The sequence below is a fragment of the Haliaeetus albicilla genome, chromosome 2 (assembly GCF_947461875.1).
Source record: "Haliaeetus albicilla chromosome 2, bHalAlb1.1, whole genome shotgun sequence".
Lineage (NCBI taxonomy): Eukaryota > Metazoa > Chordata > Aves > Accipitriformes > Accipitridae > Haliaeetus > Haliaeetus albicilla.
Window position 1 is genome coordinate 67,607,764 of NC_091484.1, and position 20,589 is coordinate 67,628,352.

Sequence of the window (20,589 nt, forward strand, 5' to 3'; positions counted from 1 at the left end):
GGTATCTTGCAGTTGGGAAGAGCACACGTAGTCAAGCTGTACTAGGCCCAGAAAATGCAGATATCACCAAAGATCCCTCATGGGTCAAACGATGAATTGCTGCTGAACATCCCAGCTAATATAAAACAAGCCAATCTGTGTGACTATATAATTAGGGTTTTTTAGTAACTTTTGACAGTGCTATGGTCCAACTTAAATATTCATTGCTGCTTTCAACAGTATCCAACAAACCAGTGAAAAGCTGTCCTTGAAATAATTATGTGAAAAATTTTCTAACCATACAGTATTTGAGAGCAAGAATTATATGCTCTGTATGACAAAGACAGACCTTAATATTTTATGGAAGACTCACTCCTCCCATTGTCATAAGAATACTATATAAATTAAATATTTTTGTATATGTAAAACTCTCGAGTTTTAAGTGGTGTTTGTTTGAAATCATGTCTGCTGTTGGATATGTAAAGAACTGTCTCCCATACTGAGAGATTTTATTCTTTGGTGTAATAATGCCTTTACATAAGCCACCTACAGGTAGAGGAGGTTTTGACGGTACATTCCACCTTGCATCAAGCCCAGTTTGTAGTGAATTGCAGTATAGTGGGCAAATCAGTAATGAGGCAGTGTACAGTGTATTTTAAGTTCAGCCTATCTTGCCAATTTGAGCAATGTTCAGTCATATTTTCATATGACAGTCTAGTATTTAGCTTTTTGTCCAGGTCTAGTTAACAGAGAAGCTGGCCTGAGGAAACAAGTTTGTCAGCCTAGTTTCAAAAATCAATTTCACCCTTTTTCATTATTAGTTTTTTTTTTAAATAGTCTTGAAGAAGCTGGGAGAAAGGAAGCATGAAGCACATGATTACACCCTTCTGAATCTCAAGTTTTTAAAGCTTCCCCTGCCTGGCCTGCCCCCCCCTCCCCTCCCCCCCCAGTAGTTTTATCATCCCTGTACAAGGATAAGGAATTCCACATTCCAGCCTAATCCTGAAGAAGCAGCAAAAACCAGCTTGCCCTGCTGTGACTACTACCTGCATGGTTAGGGAAGGAAAAGGGCCATTGCTTTTCTCCTTCACTAGAGTGTATAAAGAATCCTTCATGAAGCATTATTCCCCCCCATTGTTTAAAAGCAGGTGAATACAGTTTCTGACAAGTCTTGATGTTTGCAACAGTATTTTATTTCACTTCAGATACATTAAGCACATTCTGTAACTCAACACAAAGCTAGCCATCTACACTTATTTTTTGGGTGTAAGTACTCTGAAACAAAGTGCAGTAGATGAGTAACTTACAGAGTGCATAGAACAGCGTTGCACTGATTGTTAAAGGGTAGTATCAGTAAATGGTGCTTGACCATTAGATGCTAGGGTTTGTTTCAAACATAACACAAATACAGGACAAAATCTGTGACATCTGAACATCTTGTTTCACATAAAGTGCTGGTACAATAACTTAAATGTTACAAAACAAAGCTGTAATGATTCTAAAGCATTGTTACTCACAATGTGCATCTATTACAATAATCTAAAAGTGTTGTCTTTAGATGGCTCCGGTTTCTGCTTCCTTTGGGCTGTGCATAGCAACATGCTCCAGCTGGCCTGAATCTGAAACATCATAACTAGTCTTGTACTTGGCCAGGATTTTCATCAGTGGTCGCAACTTCAGCCACCATTGCTCCTTGGGAATCCTGTGTCTGTGTAACAGTTGGGGGTGGGGGAGGAAAAAGATAAGGTGATTGATTCACTTAGTGGCCAAGACAAACACATTTGACAATACTAACAGTAATGGCCTTCCTCAGAAATAGGATCAGATATTGACATTTATGGTGGGATGTAAACACTGACCCAAAATGGAGAGAATTAAGGACAGAATATGAAGAAATGAACAGATTTTACTGGAAAACGTTCATTATAGGTAAGCATAATGCCAAATTTGGTGCAAAAATGCTGCTCCACTGAATGTTGTACCAGAATGTAAAGCAATTCTGGGCATTAGAGCAAAGGCATTACAAGAAAGTTATTTAAAAGAACAGTGGAGTTCTAGAATTCACAGGAGGCTTCCAAGTATAAGGAGGATGAAGAGAAAGCATGAAGGGAGTTGTTAGAAAACACAAGTGAACAATCAGTGTGAATCACTGGCTGAATGCAGGCTAACGATGAAAGTGGAGTAAAACGGTTGACAAACGCTGTGTGTCAGTGCTGCAGAGAAGTTGTTCATTTGATGTGGTGAAAGGAAGCCTATGTTGAGATGTTTAAAATGTAAGCAGCGTATACATACACAAAGTCTGTTTCAGTCTTAAGTTCAGCCACAGGTTGGAAAACAAGGTTGCGTCTACGCATTCCCAGCAAACAGACTGAGTCATCAGTATTGGCAAATACTTTTCCTAAAAAGAATGAAATAATTCAGTATCTTTCTTATTCACACTTGTAAGGGCAAATACCTTTTTTCTGTAATTAAACTGAATAGGAAGCTTACAGTAGCTTAATTCCAGTTAACTGAATATTTAATGTAATGACAAAACATCAATTAGTACTTTAATAGGGTTAGGAGATCTTCACTTTTTTAATGTAGCTTTGGTGATTAGCAATGAAAATACAGTGTAATTAAGCAACAATAAGACTGAATTTTAACATCCAGTTTTAAATTAGATTTTAGTAAATAGTACTTTACAAAAATTCCCAAAGAAGACATATTACCTTCTTCTGTCTCCCATGTAGCCACCATGAAACAAAAAGGAAGAACAGATGTAACTATATAACCATCAATTCCTTCATACATGAAAAACTGTAATCACACTAGCATTTTTTTTAAAAAAGATAAGAAAAGAGCAATCTGAATTATTGACCTCACTTGAGGGGAAATCTTACAGAAGGAAGCAAAGCAAGGCACTACGGAGTAATAAAAACGTAACCCAGAGGGAAAGAAGTATGTTGACTAGTAAACTAATACACATTCCCATGTTTGCATAGTAGAGTAGTCTTATACCGATAGCTAATCAAAGACAGTAACAAGAGATAGCACCAAATATTTCTGCACCTTTTCGGTAGGTTTCTTTCAGTTTTTTGGAAATCCACTGCATAGCTTTTGCAGAAATTTTTGTCCCGAAGTTTCTATCAAATGGTGAAGGTGCACCACCCTGTGTGAAAATTTAAGTGTGGGTTAGTGTAGTTATTGAACCAGCATTTGTGTCATCTTATTTTATCAGTCACCTCTGTTCATGGCCTGCTCTATCACTTATTTCCATTTCCCCCACTTAGAAAAACAAATAAACAAACCAAAAACCCCACCACACAAATCAAGTTAAACATTTAAAATTTGTGTTAAACACCAGTAGAATTCTCACTGAATCAATAATATTTTTCACTTAGATAAATTTCACTGTTTTCCCTTTCTTCCACTTCTCCACAGTGCAATCATTAAGCACTGCCCAGCTGTCACACTTCCACAGGGCAACCTGGTTTCAGCATAGACCAGGAAACTGTTGAAGGAGAGGTGTCAGGAGGAGCCTCAGAAACCTAAGTGCTGACTCTGTAATCTAGGAAGTCTGGGAAGCGTAGCGCTCTATTGCAGCTAGAAAAGGAATACTGTGTACGTTAGGACTTCCTAGACTAGTGTTGTTTTGTTTAGGGTTTTTTTTTTTTTAAAACCCTCTCTCTATATTATATAATGTCTGACTTTTCTGTCTGTTTTCAGTGCAGCAGATGGGACTGAAATCATAGGTGAAGTAGTTTCAGATTGGTTGACTAATGCTGGTCTTGACCTTCAAAATAAACTTTGCTAAATTTTACACAAAGTGCCAACCTCAGCATTGAATAGTCTAAAAATATATGAGTAAGGGGAATATACATACAACCTGAAATGACTTAAAAGGAGAGAGTCATTTCACTACTAGTACTTGAGAAATTTGGCTGTACTTGTATTTTTTACTCTACCTCAGTCCTGGTGATTAGCGTAGCCAAATTAGAAACTTACTATTTGCCCACTAATAAGCACTATAGTGAGATAAAGAGATGCAAGGTACAAAGACCACAAGGAGTAGTTCACTACTGTCTCTTCTACAAGAACAATTCATCTGCACATATTTTCTTAATGAAATCTCATCTCTCCCAGGGTTCAGAAGCCAGATACATTACAGATGGGCAGATAAGTTTGTTCTAAGGATATATTACAGTAATAGTAAGATAGCTGTATTATCTATTAAAAAAGTGTAATTGTTTATTAATACAGACAGGAGAGGAATGAAAATGGAAATCATTAAGAATCTAATGCATTTTTTTCCTGGATTTTTAAGAAGGAATTGCAGTAAAATGTAACGCTAACAAAAACTTCTGAGTTACCTATAAACAAAAATCCGCACACTTTTTTTCTTTAATCCTGAATCAGACTTGTTTGAAATGCTTGAATAGTGTTCTCTGTATGTTCTCTGTTCATACAAATTTAAGCTTGTCTGTAACTTTAAGGTTATTTTTACCTGCTGCATGTGGCCCAATACATTTTTTCGACAGTCAAACACTCCTTTTCCTTCTTCAGAATACAGCTGATAAATGAAGTCAGTTGTGTAGTTCTCATTGCAGTTCTCATTTCTGTAACAATTAAGGCCAGATACAGTTAGGAAATTTACTGTTAAGTAGTGGATGTCTTTACAACTACTGAATGACGTGTTCCCATTTTCTTGATACGAGTAATCACGGCCCAGGTATTTTCATCTAATCACATACGTTTACGTCCACATAACATGCTCATGATTTTGAAGTCTGCATTACTTTTACTACACTGACATCACTGGCAGGTCACTTGGAATCCATTATTGAATAAGGCAGTGAAAAATACCATTTTAGGTCTGACAAGTTCGTTATGCAGAGGAAAAACTGCACTAAAACAAAGTTATTAAAACTGCAAAAAAAGTCATTGACATCCAATGTCATCATTTTGCCCTGTATAAAAGCATGGATAATGAACAGTACCTTAGGCTGTTCCTTATTTTTTCACCCTAGTCATATAACTAGTAGAACCTGAACAAAGACAATGGTATCCTCATACAGCTTATTGGGGTATTCATTTTTCAGCCCTTCACTATTTGGCAGACTGAAAATAAATGCTCAAGAGAGAAGCTACAGCCTGATTCAGGCTGCCTAAGAAGGTATAATTTTAAAACATGTTAATCAACATATTTTAAATGTTTTGATTTTTGAAAGGTATTTTATTCTGTGTTATCTCCTAAAATCTAAGTAGGATTTTTCTGGTAAAGGCCATACTATATGTGTACACATGTATGCTAGTTTTCACACTATCTTTGGTAAGACAGAGTCTACAATAAAAGAAAAAGCCGATGAAAAAATAGGCTGAAAATAGGATAAAATATTAGATTATAGAGCAAATATATTTATGTAGAAAGAAGGAAGCTTTGGACTCGAGCTTCCTGACAGCTCCCAGAATTGCCTTCTGGAGCAACAGCTTTACTAAAAATCACATGCTAAAGGAATAATCAAGGAATATATACTTGGAGTGTCTTTGCAAGTGGCCAAACAGTCTACCTGGCTGGAAGTGCTCAGCATCACTGATGCCATCTATTAAACCTACTTCTGCTTACCTCAGCACTAGACCACGCTGGATACTGGTTTTCATTTTTTCAGTCAAGTGTTCCACATTAGCCTAGAAACAACAAAAGTATTCTTAACGCACCATACAGAACTCTAAACCAACTTTAATGAGCCTACATATCCTAAGAACTTCTGTAAAGTACTCCACATAAAGTATTATGTGCAAATTCAAATAATCAACAGGTTTTTGGAGATCCAGGATAATATACCATGTATGGGTATTTATTCATCTTGGGTTAAAACTAACTTCTTCCTCTACATCACAAATAATTGATTTTAATAGCAACACAAAGTTGTTTTTTGTATGCTATACTGGTACAGCACCAAAGTTGGATAACCTTGATATACATAAAAATACAGAACTTGCCACAAAAGATCACAGCTTGCCCTTACTCCCAGTCCTTGCAACGGTCCTGTTATGGATAGTGATGTACTGCTGTGCTGGTACTCCCATATATGACATGAAGAGTACATGCCACTGTGAAATGAGTGGGGAGGAATTATGATTCATTTCCCATCTCTTCCTTTCAGGAAATTTCTATCTTTTTAGCTTTGTAGTTGTCCATGACTACAGCTAGCACCAACTACCTCAGAAGTGTAAAATCCTCACAGTAGACAAGTTCTGTATCAGCTTACACCCTAATCTGTAAACCATAAAGTCCAAGATCTTTATTTTAGTAACACCTCCAAATACGCTCTGAATAGTTGTATTAAATACTCATTTGGATACCACATCTTACACACTGTTCAGTTCCTGACCTGAATGGCTTTCTAACACAATGAGCTGAAGCAATATCATAATGGAAAAAGTATTCCTTCCCCCCCCCCCCCTATTTTTTTTTTTCTTTTAAAACTGCCCAGGTCTGTTTATTTACATGTAATCTGAATTTCAGTCGGAAGAATAAAAATAAAACAATTCATCTAGTAGTGTTTAATGGCTAATACAATAATTTTGTCATTTAACTGAACCTGATGCCAAGAATAACTGGGTATATATTCCTTCATATAATACAACATAAGAACTGGCATTATATCAAAGTGCTACTGACAGGTGCAGCTTTTAGATACCATCTAAACTTTGTTTATTTTTTTTTTGTTACATGAGCAATCTACTTCAAATATACACATTATGCCATATATGTACAACAATTTTAGCATCTACTTAAAAATGAGGAAAACATTTCTAATGCTGTATACCTGGAGCTCTCGAATATCAAACTGTTCTTCAAAGATATAAGCAGCATCAGCTCCTGCCGCAAGGGCCCCCATATTAGCCAGATAACCACAATAACCACCCATGGTCTCAATGATGAATACACGACGCTTGGTACCGCTGGCTGACTGTTTGATGCGATCACATGTCTAATGAAAGACAAGATATTGTAAGTTTAAATAAAAAAGAAATCTGAATTTTTATGCTTTTATATGCCATGCAACTTTGCATCACTTATTGGTAAAAGGATTAAAGAATATATAAAATCCACATATTTAAAAGTTCCAAAATAGCATAACCCGTTTAACTGTAATAATTACCAAATAAAGCAATTCTTATAAATCATACATTGAACATCGCAGTCAAAATAAAATGTTTTGCTGCTGTCAACTCTTATTTATTTACTTCCTGCAAATACTAAAACAAGAATTAATTTTCATTTGTGCATGGACTTAAAAGTTGTGACAGTTTTCTAACAGAGATACAAATAGAAATAATGGAGCTTTTTAATCAATTCTTGTATGAGTAAGTTTCTCTTCTCTGCTTTGACTCTATTCATTACTGAAGAGTTTATTTCTTCTTAGTATTGATATTAAAATTCATTGCATTCCCAACCACACTTAACAGCTACAACTCCTTAAACTCAAGTTGTGAGCATGTATTGCTCTATTGTTTACTTTCCAATAAGCATATCAACATCATTCTTTCAAGCACTGGGAGAGCATTTTTAAAAATGTTTTTGGTATTTTTATTAATAGATACATACTTAATATAAAAATCTCCACTTGCATTCACCAGCATAAAGAATGTTCTCTACAAAGAGATTTGTTCCTTACATGCCACCAATTAACATCAATATTGGAGCTGCCTAAGAGACTTATAAAAAAAGCAGAGAAGATGTCCAGTGTAGTAGGACCTAGGAAACTTAGGAAAACATAGAAACCTAGGAACTAGGTTACTATTGCATCTCCAGGTTTTAATAACACTCAAAAAGCTATTTGATAAACTCACTTCTTGGAATGAATTTTTCTACCATTCAGTTATTTTAAAGTCATCAGATAATGTATCTTCCTCTCAGAAAGCAAAAAAGAGAAATAGAAAGATACTATTTCCTTCTTTGTCTTAAAAATAAATAAATAGGTTATACCACACTTGGTGACAAGAAGAATTTTGTGAAACTGATGTTCTGTCCCCACACCAGTCCTGTTTAGTAAAAACAAGAAATAAAAGTACCTGTGAAGTTCGTCATCTTGAAACCTAAATTAGGATTTAAAAAAAATCCCCATGCCTTACTGTTTTTCTGAATGAGTAACTGCAGATGCTGTAATATTTGAGGTATTTGTTTCACAGATAGTTACAACCAGAACCTTCATTCAGCTAACTGAAAATACTTCAAGCTGAAATAAAGATTGTGAGCAATACAGCTTTTAAAAATATACCTAACAGACCACAGAACAAATAATGAATTGATACGTGAAAAAACTAAATATAATAAAAGCTTAGAACTCCTAACATCATAAGGTTTAATGCACTGAAGGACTAAAATCAGTGTATGCATTTATTTAGGTCCAGCTACTAAAAGATACATGTAATTTCATTTATACAAATATTTTTATATATTGTCAGATACGCACATTATGTGTATACACATACAAGTGCAGAATTCACGTCAATTCAGAATATGGATTGACATTCTGTTATCCTAAGCAGAAAGTATCTCCATGACAAACTGAGTCACAAAAGCCTATGTTGAATTTCAAATAGTTTTTAAAAATGACAGTTACTTTTAGCTGTCTTGGATTCTACAGTGTCCTCAAGCACTTTACTTTCCCCTTCCAGATGTGCTTTCATAAGCATTTTTGCAGAATACTGTCTTCTGGCATATGGCAAACAATAATAAATTTATAAAAATCCCCATTACTTTTAATAGTGGCAGGTGCAGCACTGAACCAATTTTAACTCATTTTAAAAAAGCTGCCTGGAACTGGATGGATACTATGTGTTTAGCTTCTGTTATAAAAAAAAAAAAATCTTGGCTTTAGACACTAAATAAATAAATACACATGCAAAGATTTCTTTCATTTTGAGAGACCTAAAACTTTTTTAGAAAGCTTTGAGTTTACCAAAAGTTTTCCAGCTGCTGGTAGTAGAATGAGATTTTCTGCCTTTTGAGAAGCTCCAAGTTCTAAGCAAGGATGTAAATCATTAGTTGCTTTTGGGATTACCCACTTCAGATTTATTTAGAAGGATTTCTATCCTTGACTATACAAGAGACGTTAAGTAGAAACTTTCTACTATTCTTGCTCTCTCAGAATGACTGTGACAGAAACACCCAAATACAAAAATGGCACAGATAGATTTTAAAGAATCATTCATTCACATACTACTCCATAGGCTGGAAAGGCCAAAGCTCAAATGCTTGATGCAGATTTCAGAAGTTTTAAACATGAAGACATGGTGACTCTTTCTGGAGTACTCTTTGGAATTCCATTGCTAGTTGAGCTTTCACATGAACTGAGCCAGCTTCATGAAAAATCTGATATTCAAAGCTTCACCAAATCAACAGTGTTCTATTTTTAGCATAAACTAAACATTCTAACCATCATGAAATTCAGTAAAAAATAAAATTAAAAATGGCTGTATCTATTGAGAGCTTTATTGAAAGCTGTACAAATTCCAATTAAAATTAACAATAAAAACAGTGAAATAAGAGGAAGCAGCAATATATGCAATCATTTTTCCCTCCATTGCTTTCATGTTTTCACTTTTACAGGTGCATCACTATTTGAAGTGATATCAGTCATAATTAGCAGACTTAGCCTGAGATTTATATAAGTAGGTAAGGGGGAAGCAGCTCATGGAGTGGTAAAAGTACCTGTGTCCTGCCTATGAACATATTGCTACAATTTACCCACACTACATCTTAGGTCATCTTCACCCCAAGGATGCTGTATTGCATCTCCCAAACACCAGGCCATAGTGTATTCTGACACAGCTCTTTCAATTATCTACTGGAGCTTTTTCACTCTATAAATAAATAACACTGTATCAAAGCAGGAAAACAAACCTGCATTTCTCAAACCCCTGCATCTCTATTCTGACTTTCTTGGAAAATTACTTCCCAATTAGTTATATAGATTGATAATGAGGGGTTTGATAAAACCCAGAGCTGTTCAGAGGCTTACTCATTTGTTTGCATTAGACCTCAACTCAGTTCCCTTTGCTGTGGCTCCAGCAGACTCAATAGGATAGTAAAGAACTTAAGGAGTTCATATAGCAGTTGTACCCAAGGGAAAAAGCTATGGCAGACTAAAACTAGAAAACTGACTGTTCTGACTGAAATGGAAAACTCATTCATAGCAAGTTCTGGCCTCACACTGTTTAGTTGGCATCAGTAACAGACTTAACTATCTATACTATGAATACATTTATATGCACTTAATATATGTTAAGCCTAATGCAGTCTATGGGATTATTCATGTGTTTAGCGTTAACCATGTACTTAAAATGCCCTGTTGCACTGAGCTCAGTCATTAGCTCATGCAATAAATGTGGCATTTATTTATAAAATATCTGCTTTCTTCTTTCATCTAAGTAATGCTGAGGAGCTACATAAGATAAAAAAAAAAAAAAATCAAAGCAAGCAAAATATTTTATTCTCGGTAATAGTAAATGCCCTAAGAACTAATGCAGCAGTCTTGGATAACAAAACAGAAGTTAAACATACAACATAATTTTTATAAGTTTAATCTTTAATCAGTCTTGGAAAACTTCTTAACTATAAACCAGAAAAAAAAATACAGTAACAAAATTATTTTAGAAAACTAGACATTTCAAGGTCTTTAGATAGCCTCATCTTATGCATTTTATTGTCTTTTAACTTTTAACAGATATGCAGTCTTACCTCCACAATAGCATTCAAGGCAGTGTCAGCACCAATGCTAAAGTCTGTGCCTGGCACATTGTTGCTAATAGTAGCAGGCAACACACAGATAGGTACGCAAAACTCCTCAAAGCGGGAACGTGCCTCGTGTAGCTGCAGACAACTTTCATAGGCCTGAAGCAGTGGTACAAGTATGAGTGATACATTCCTTGTCTTTGGATTGCTCTGCTAATGACTCCTTGCATGTGATGGTAAATTTGGCTGTCCATTGGCCCAAGTAAATAAAATTGGTGAGATTATTTGTGGGGGGGATATCCTGTACATACCACAACAGTGCACTGGGGTTGCATTGGCACAATGCTCTTTGAAGAAAGGCAGAAGATTAGTGCAAGTTAATACAGAGTGAACAACAAGTGTGCACAGCATAGAGTTCTGAAGCAGTTGGGCAGAAAAAGACAGCATAAAGGTAGACTGGAAATCTATTGGAAACCATTCCACAAGAAACCACTTAAAGAACAAAGTTTGATACGTGTTAAGGAGTTTAGAAAGTTGACTAGTAAAACACCTACAACTTGAAGGAAATGCTTAAAGAAAGCTGCTTTTTTAAAAACTATGTTATCCTATAAAGTCAAGACACACATCGATTTCCACCAAGAAAAAGGAAAAAAAGTTTTGCCTATGACTTCCAAGACTCTATCAACATCACACATCTGCCTCTATGCACATAGACTGGACCTAGGCCCAGAAAAATCCAGGAACATGTGCACATGGATGAGTTAATAAAACTTTGCAAGTATAGTTCAAGGATTCTTTGAAAAACAGCTGTAGGTCCTTGGGAAGATTCCAAACACTACTAAATAAATCATCATGTGAAAAGGATTAGGTGTTCCTAATAGATGTCAAAATAATACTTAAAGGTTAAGATTATGCAGCTGTTTTAAGTCAGTAAACATATTTTTAGTTATATTATTCCAATTCTTTCTAATCTAAACTAATCCGCATCTCTTATGATGTGTGGCAATTTTTCAAACTGCCTATGTAATGACTCTCCACAAGAAAGCCTGATTACATAGTACATTACATTCTTCTCTTTCTCCCAGAAAGGACTGATGTTCACAGAAGTCTCATCTTTTCAATTTCTCAATCAGTTCAGAGAACCAAACTATTGCAGATCAAAATTAGATAGCTATCAAGCTATCTCCACAAATATCTATATGGTGACTATTTAAGCAATAACTTAGGACAAAATGATGGGAAAAATATTCACGTGTGAGAGTTCTGCTTTCTAGGTTTTTGTCCTAGATAGAGCAGATCCTGTTCAGTGAGAGAACAGGCCATGTGGCAGTAGGTGCATAAGTGCAAACTGACTTTCTAAAGTCTCTCTCTACTCATGTACTTCATAAGTGCAACTTTCAATTAAGCTCAGTGCTACAATGCGTTTCCAGTTTAAGTCTGAAACACGGTCTAAAAGACTGCACTTTCAGACTTGTAGCTCTGAGAAGCAGTATAGCCAGAAGAGCAACAAATGGAAATTTTTTTTTTTTTTTTTGAGTGGACAAGACTTTACTGAGAAAATTTCAGTAATTGTCTAGCCCAACTCAGCTCAGTCAGGCTGCTTTGAATTTTTATTTCTACTGAAAAATAAAGATGTACACTGAGTCACAGTGATTTGGTAAAATCACATGGCTTCATGAAGATCTGAAAAACATGAGTTTCTCTAAAAAGTTTTATATTGAGACTTTTGGGAAACCAAGTCGAGGGGAGATTTATAGCAATAACTAACACAATTGGTTAGTCTGCATTTATGATATGTTAAGATGCAGTTAAGATATGTTTTACTTGCATTAAATATTGCCATTTTATTTGATGCAAGTGATTTCAGCAAACATATCAGAAGACTGTACCTTCACCAAGCACGAGCATTAGATGATTATATGCAACATCTTTGCATCACTGCAGCAAAATATGAAAATGCTTTCATTAAAGGGTCACTTAATAATTATAAAGGATAAGTGATAGGTGGTTTTAATAATGTTTTATGACTATTTTTTTAAAATAAGTACTACAGTAAGATCATAGAGGGATACTGTACTATGTCAAATGGTTTAATCATTTCACACCCTTTTATTATATTTGTGTTTTTAAAAACAGTATTGCCATAACCAATGATGCTTTATAAAAATACACGCAGTCAAGCAAAGACTGTGGTTTGTTGTCTTTATGTTTATCTAAATGCAAATGACCATTGAAAGGGATGGATTTACTGCTCTACCTCCACATACAGCTGTTGCTAGGGCTGAAGTGGATGAAAATTTAACTGGTTAGCCAGCTTGGCCAGGCTAATTTTCAGCTGCCTAGTTCAGATTAATGTGGAGCCACATATGCTAGTACCAGCACTGGAAGGGTACAGGAATCTGTGTTTTTCAAGGGAAATGCATGGAGACTCCATTAATGCAATCTAACTGTAGCTTTCTTTGCTCCTCAGTGGCTGCTTGCTATTCTTTTTCTCACAAAACTAATTGATCAACCTGTACCCCCTTCCCTTTGATGAAAGGAAAAGGCAGATTGTCAAAAGAAACACATTACCAAGTTTTAGCCTCCTCCTTTCTCAGGTTCTATTTTTCTCCATCTCTAGCTGATACCTTTTTCTTTTCATTTCCCCATTTACTTCTACATCTCCTAAATCAAATAAATATTCTTCCATGCCTTGTTCTGGTTTATTCCTCTTTCCATCAATTCCCTCTAGCCCATCAGTAGGCTTTGTTTTCAAATTAAATTTTCATCCTTTCCACTCTCTTTCCATGTTCTGTAGCTGAAAGAGTCTAACTCCTTGTTCATTCTGCTTAATTACAGAGTAGGTTTCTGCTTTTTAGTTCCATCTGCAAGATGTATTGCTAATGCCTCTTTTTGATCAATATTAATCCAATTTTCATCTAAAAAGAAATTTCTATCCTTCATGATCATGTAGAAGAAAACCTAACACTTCTTCGGTATCACATTCCAGAGGTCTGCTATCTGAAATAATATTCTATTCACTTCACTGGGTTAGCAACATGAAGTTGAGAATATAGGTATTTTTATTACGGTAGTTATTTTACTGATACTTCTTTTCACAGAAAACTCAAAGTTCAGGTTCTTATTCTGCAGTCCTAAACAATTTATTTTGTACATCTAGATATACAAGCCTTAAGCATACCCTTTTCAGGTACAGAAACATCCAGCTTTCCCCAGGTATTTTATATTGGAGTTTTCATTGACAATTTTTCTAATATTCTGAAAACTGAAGCGAAAAATACAGCATATCATAAATTTAAAACATTATTCAAAAAAACAAACCAAATTCTACTATTCAACTGATTACAAAAATGGAACATTTTTAAAACAAATTTTAAAACAAAATTTTAAAACAAAATATTTTAAAACAAAAATGGAACTTTTCAAGAGGGTTACAGAATTTGTTATAGAATCTAATTTCTAATTATTGAGAAAAATACCACCCACTATCTATGACTTAGGGAAAAGCACGCTCTTACCTAATCTCTCATTCAGAAGTTATGTATCTGTTGGTCTGGGTTTTATTGTTTTCCTTTTTAAATGCAGCATATTAACACATTTTATGTGCAAATGTCTCCAGGTACCATTTACATGCCTTGACAAGTTTTAAACAACCTAACATTGACAAGTGTCTAGTAATGCCAAACACTAACAAGGCCTCATTACCCAGTAGAAATGTACTTACCTTACTAAAAACTGTCAAGAACACAGAAGAAAGAAAAGTACCACAGAAAAACTAAGTGTGATGACATTTTGGTGTTCATAAGAGGTACTAATCTGAGAGCATTGAAAACTGATACATTTATTGACCTAATAGTGGCAATAGGAATAAAAATGCTATAAACTAGATATAATGGACATTCACGTCCATCTGCTACTTTCATTTACCACAGTCAATTGTATGACTTGTATTGAGCTTATCAGTCACACTTAAGAGGGGGCATCATCATTATGCAACCTGATCTGAACACGACACAGGAATGAAAGGATACATTTTTCATTATCGGTTTTAGTGAATCATACTCAAACCATCAGAGCAGAAAACTGAAAAGATACCAAGCAGAAATGTTGCCACAACACAGAAGTCTGCTCCTTCCCCAAAAGAGAACAAAATTTAATTTTCCATTGAATTGAATCTACATCTTGCAAAGCCATTACATTTCATATTTATTTCAGAGAAAAATCTAGGCAAAATAAAATGCAAAACCAAGACGGAAGCTATTAGTAAAAAAATATAATTTTGAGAATTATTCAACTACTGCATTGAAAATATGGAGATACTGACATCTTATTATCTAATGAAGGCAAATGATATCTAGAAACCTAACTATAAAGCAAAACACAGCAACAAGGAGAGAGAGACTGACTGACTACAATATATCCCCTCTACATGAAATAACCTATAAAAAGAAGTCAGTTAGGCAAACAAAGCTTATGAAGAAAAGAAAAGAAGAAAAGTAGGTGTTATGCACAATCATTTTACTCACCTTAATTTGTGATCAATCATTTTGGAGAGATATTTTTATTTACCAGAACTGGAAACAACATCCACATTTATAACCTACGTTGTCTATAAAGAATACGTTCAAGATAAATTTTAGTTATCTTACAGTCTTGTTCAAGGCAACAGTTAAGGAAACTGAAATTTGCTAACTGAAGGGTTTATTTTGCCGAAGATAAAAATATTTATGTTACCATGGTAAAAAAAAAAAAACAAAACAGGTGAAGTTTATATTAGTGCTTTTGAAGTTGATAGCATTTGAGGAATCCTTCAAATTTCTGAAAATAATATCATGATTAACATCTTCAAATGTATCTAAGTGATAGAAGAAGTGACATTTAATTTTCAAAAGCAACTTGAAGTTCTTTTCCTGGTTTACATGAGCACTGTGCTCGTTATTTTTCACTTTTTAAAATGTAGTTTGATATGTACAATCAGTGAAAAATTCTACATTCTGGGTCCAGCGTGGCTGGAGACAAAAATCAGAAAGTGGAACTTGTAATAAAATATGGTAATTTGTTGTAAATTACTAAGTTATGAAATAATGCAATTTCTTCTTTATAAGTAAAAATGTAAATTCAATTTTGAAGACAAATGCTTTATTAGGTCTTTGCTGTGTTTTGAACAAACTATGGACACTCTGCAACTGTATTTGCAATATGTATGTGTCTGCAGATTATGCTGAAAAGAAAAAAAATTGAAGGAAGTGTAATATTACTGCTATTGTTTCACAGACAAAATTATGTCAGAATATAAACAGAATTGCTTTCCTTAGCAGAGGTGTGATGAATTCAGATGAACTGTAAATGTGCATGCCTGAATTTAATTTGAAAGGTGTTTGACAATGCTTTCTGTCCAACTGAGTTTAGTATTAATCAATATATTTTTAATTTATAATCATATTACTGGATTTGATTTTTTAAAAAATACTTCATATTATGTCTCAACTCTTTTTGTTAAATCTGTTATTACTAGAATACATGCAATTCTTATTTTTAGAGAAATATGGATCTTACATTACGTATTAGAGGAATAAAGATGTTACATAAATAAGGATCTCTTTCTGAACAGAACAACATTCACTCAGTGTTTGTTACAGCTAGGTATACTGATAGTTTACCCATAATGGGGATTTTTTTACTCTGCAGTGCATCAAATGATCGTCAAGTCTTAGCTTTAGGTTTCTTTCTTCCATATACAATAGATATATGCCATCTTACTTTGTAGTTTACAAGTTTACAGGTCATTGTAGTTTCAGAGGAAACCTAATGGAAGCATTTGGGATCCTAAACCTTCTCTTTTTTAAATGGGTATTATGAATGTGGCTATATCAAGTAACTGTATCATTTTCCAAAGTTCTGGTCTATAAAAATATCCAGTTCTAGCCAATTTAGTCAGTTTAAACCAGAACTGCTTTGTTAGTAAGCGCACACACCAGAATAGACTTACATCAGTTATAGTGTTCAGAGCAGTATCTGCACCAATGCTGAAATCTGAACCCGGTACATTGTTGGATACAGTTGCAGGAACCATAACCATTGGAACACAGAATTCGTCATATTTCTCTCGGGCAGCTGACAATTCCAGAAGTCCGAGGTACGCCTGTTGGGCACAGGCATTGGGTGAAAAATTAGGATGAATAAAATAAGGGCAAAGTTGGAGTGATAAAACGGAGGGGCCACAGGGGGAGCCATTTCTACCACAGCACACTTCAGCAAGTCAAAGCATTAAGGAACCACTAAAATCTAACACACAAAAAAAGAAAGCATTAAAAACAGGTATACATTTGAAAACACAATAAATAGAACAGTCATTTTCAAGGGGATATATAATTTAGACACAACAAAGTGCTTTGTACAACAAAAACATACTGCAAACTAGTTCCCCAATCTTTCTGAACTAGGGCCATGCCTAACAGGTTGGTAAAATTGGATGATTCTTTCATTATCAAGAAGCAATAAGCATGCTCTTCTTTGGGAAGAGTTAGCAAAATACTTTCCTGAATCAAGATTTCAAAAATTTATTGTTTTGGTAAAATGAAATGAACATGAAATACAGAAAAAAAAGAAAATACTTCTCTAAATCAATTACGGATTTTGAAATGCACTATGTGAGAAAGAGTGGCTTCAGTAAGGGACTAACAGTGCAATTACCACTAAAGGTTAAGAACTTCTGGAAGTATGTTCTAAGTATTGATACAGTATAGACTGGAACTTGCACTACTGAGATCATTAATTATTTTTTTTAAATACAAAAATACTATCATGCTATCTCACCTTATTTATCCATTTAGCACATCCTATTTTGCAGTTACGAGTCACTGTCTTGAATGTCAGCTTGCCACAGAATCGGTGATTGACAATACTTCTGATCCTAAACACTACTTACGTTGTGTATCAAATATAGTTGTAACCAAATGCACTTTGCATGAAGATTGGGTAAAAATTAAAATGGACTATTCGTTTTGTTAGAAATTCTACTCTACTTAGATATAATTAGACATTTTAGTGTACCTCAAATCCACCAATAACCATAAGGGCATTAATGTTGTTAGTGCGCATCTGGTCAGCGATCTTCTCCAAATATTTTGCAGGAAGAGTACTAAAAATCATTAAACCAAAAGAAAGATGAAAAAAATTTATAGACTCTGCAGCAATAAAAACCAATTACTAAGCTGAAACAGTAAACCAAGCAGGCAATGCAATATTTTTCATTTTACATTTTTATCCATACAAATAATTCTTCCTGACATCCATTAAGGAATCATGTCAACTGTAAAGAAACTACAGGTTTGCAATTGTTTTAAGTGTAAGGACCCCAGGAAATTTTTAAGTTGAGGTCCCAACTCCCATGTTCATTCTCTCTTCAGATATGGTACAGTACTATAAAGATATCCAAGTTGGAACATAACAATAAAAAAAAAAAAAAAAAAAAAACAGAAAAAAACCAAACCACAACATAAAATTGAGGACTTAAAACACTCTGTGGAAGGAAAAGAGCATGGAATCATACACCGGTTATATGAAATACTAGAATTCATCTCATCATATCAATTGTCAAAATATTGATGTTACCGTTTTGTACCAAGAATTGATCCTCCTTGACCAGTCCAGCCTCCGACATCTCCCCAGCTGATTTCCTTTATCTTTGAATAAAAGTAAAAATGGAGATCCTGTTAAGTAATTATCCAATTACTTCTCTTGACATGCAGCAAACACCAGGTACTACTTAATGTAAAGTTGTTGAAACAAGTTGTTGGGCACTGACAGCACCAAAAATGAAGTTGGCAAAGAAAGAAAATAGCATCATCAAGACATTAACTTAATTTCTCTTGAATTCTTACCAATCCCTTTCCATTCTATTTGTTCTTTCTTCCTCCAGACCATGATCAACTCTGCCTCTTTGTTTCATATAATGATCCTATTTTCACATCCTTTCCTACTGAATGTGAAACAAAAATCTAAATCTAGGTCTTTGAAGCTAGTTTGGGGACCTAACGCTCCAGCTAGGCATAGAAATCATAACTTTGTATCCAGTTTCTCCTCAGTATACCAACTGATCCTTAACATTTAAAACAGGGGAACAGAAAAATCTAACTCCCCTGGGGATAAGCTTCCTCCCTCAACAAGCACCACTGCAAAGTTTCTTATAGCAAAGAAACACAGATGCAACAACTCATGACACAGAATCAACGATTCTTCTGTTATCCTGTGGAAAATCTATCATATGCTAAACATCAACCAAAATTTGAAGGTAGGATTCATCTGGACTAATTTTGTAGCTCTGCAGCATGTGATTACCAATACTTAAGATAAATGATTCTATAGACTTGAATAGTTGAGGAATACAGTAACAATTTGGGTTTTATATATCTTTATGAAATAAAAAAGGTTACAGAATCAGTTCCCACACAGTTATGACAGAACATACCTTCTAAGAACATAAACAAAGGTGGTGGTGTGGGAAGGGGTACATACTACTATGTAATGCACATATTTAATACTGACCTTCCCTCTAGCAAAACCTTCAAATCCATCAATGACAGCAAACATTTTATGGCCTTCAGTTATGCCAACTCTCACTGCAGCCCTCACTGCAGCATTCATTCCAGCTGCAGGGGCACCAACATTTAAAACTGCCACATTAAAATTAGTCTGCAAGAGAAAAATAGTATTTAATAAGCACTTTAATTTCTACACCATGGTTAATTTTTCCATCATACACAGTTGCTAAATGTTGGAATGTAGGAAAGGAATTTCAAAGCCCCTAAAACCATCCAAAATTTGAAGTTAACTAGAAGGTGCATAAACGTATTTCCCCATTTGCAGAACATCACATATAAACAGTTTAAAAAAGAATGTTTGTTTTTAAATAAGACTTTATCACATTTTTATGTGGTTTTCAGATTAAGCTATTCAGGTTTTTATATTATAGCTCAGCTAGGTTCCAGAAACATAAAATATCTTGCGTTACTCAACCAGTTTCATGTTATCAAAGTAGTATTTTGCAAAACCACCCAGAATAGCCAAGAAAAGAATAGGAAGCAATTCTAGCACATAGCAGTTAGGTGTATATCTTAAGTATCACGTAAAGTGAAACAGATGACAACTTTTAATTTAAAGTATTGTCCAGGTTTTTAGAGCAGATGACAATATAGTAGTAAACAGGAGCACTCAGCATCTTTCTCAATACCATACATTTTTCAGATTATGGCAGTTTTTAAAGCATTTCTGAATGACTCAAAGTAACTGTGCTTATATACAGTGTCTCCCCAAGTTTAATGAGTATCCCAGGTGGGCAACTAATCTACTCAAATGGAAAAGTCTGAGATATCAAATATACTTTTGTAATTTAAACCACAGGCAATGTAAGAGAGAAGGTTCTATTTAAAACATAACATGAAATAATAAGTATTTTGGTATATAATGTGTATTCCATACCTATGCATTTAGTCCCCATTTATATTGCTTTGTTGTCAATTGTACTCTAGATAAAACAACTACATCTAAATGGATGTAAGCATTACAGACTGAACACAAGTGGCCAAAATCACACAATCTAGCTACAAAATACTATTAAAAACTTCTGTCTTGTTACAACAGCCACAACTCTAAAACCACAAGAGTTTTCAAATTAAGAATACTTTCTTCAACTGAATTACTACTTTAAACTGATAAATCCAATATCATTCAGATCATGGATTCTTTCCCAGAGGTAAAAACTTCAATACTTGCATTAAAAAGGAAAATATAATAGAAAAAAATGCACTGTAAGGGTAAACAAAGCAAGAGTGCTACTGTGTGTAGAATGCTAGTAAGCATCTTTGGATTAAATTTTAACTGCA

The 20,589-nt window shown here is 34.6% G+C and overlaps 2 protein-coding genes across 6 annotated transcripts in view; one reads left to right on the top strand and one right to left on the bottom strand.

The window, feature by feature from the left end:
- PITRM1 (pitrilysin metallopeptidase 1) overlaps positions 1–407 on the top strand; it is a 30,119-nt gene extending 29,712 nt beyond the window's left edge. For both annotated transcript variants that reach the window (XM_069778148.1, XM_069778149.1), the window contains exon 27: positions 2–407. In XM_069778148.1, coding sequence (XP_069634249.1) covers positions 2–95 — 94 coding nt within the window. In that variant the 3' untranslated portion in view covers positions 96–407. The remainder of the gene's footprint in view (position 1) is intronic.
- Positions 408–1,150: 743 nt separating this feature from the next.
- Positions 1,151–20,589, bottom strand: part of PFKP (phosphofructokinase, platelet) — a 47,168-nt gene continuing 27,729 nt past the window's right edge. The window contains exons 13-23 of one of the 4 annotated variants that reach the window (XM_069778152.1): positions 19,253–19,399; positions 18,320–18,390; positions 17,759–17,846; positions 16,695–16,847; positions 10,712–10,864; positions 6,792–6,956; positions 5,585–5,646; positions 4,466–4,577; positions 3,031–3,130; positions 2,272–2,377; positions 1,151–1,687 (exon numbers count right to left, since the gene is read on the bottom strand). In XM_069778152.1, the coding sequence (XP_069634253.1) occupies positions 1,534–1,687; positions 2,272–2,377; positions 3,031–3,130; positions 4,466–4,577; positions 5,585–5,646; positions 6,792–6,956; positions 10,712–10,864; positions 16,695–16,847; positions 17,759–17,846; positions 18,320–18,390; positions 19,253–19,399 (1,311 nt within the window). In that variant the 3' untranslated portion in view covers positions 1,151–1,533. Of the gene's footprint in view, positions 1,688–2,271; positions 2,378–2,690; positions 3,131–4,465; positions 4,578–5,584; positions 5,647–6,791; positions 6,957–10,711; positions 10,865–16,694; positions 16,848–17,758; positions 17,847–18,319; positions 18,391–19,252; positions 19,400–20,589 lie in introns of those variants that run through there. The other 3 variants (XM_069778150.1, XM_069778151.1, XR_011323742.1) reach the window with 3 other exon arrangements.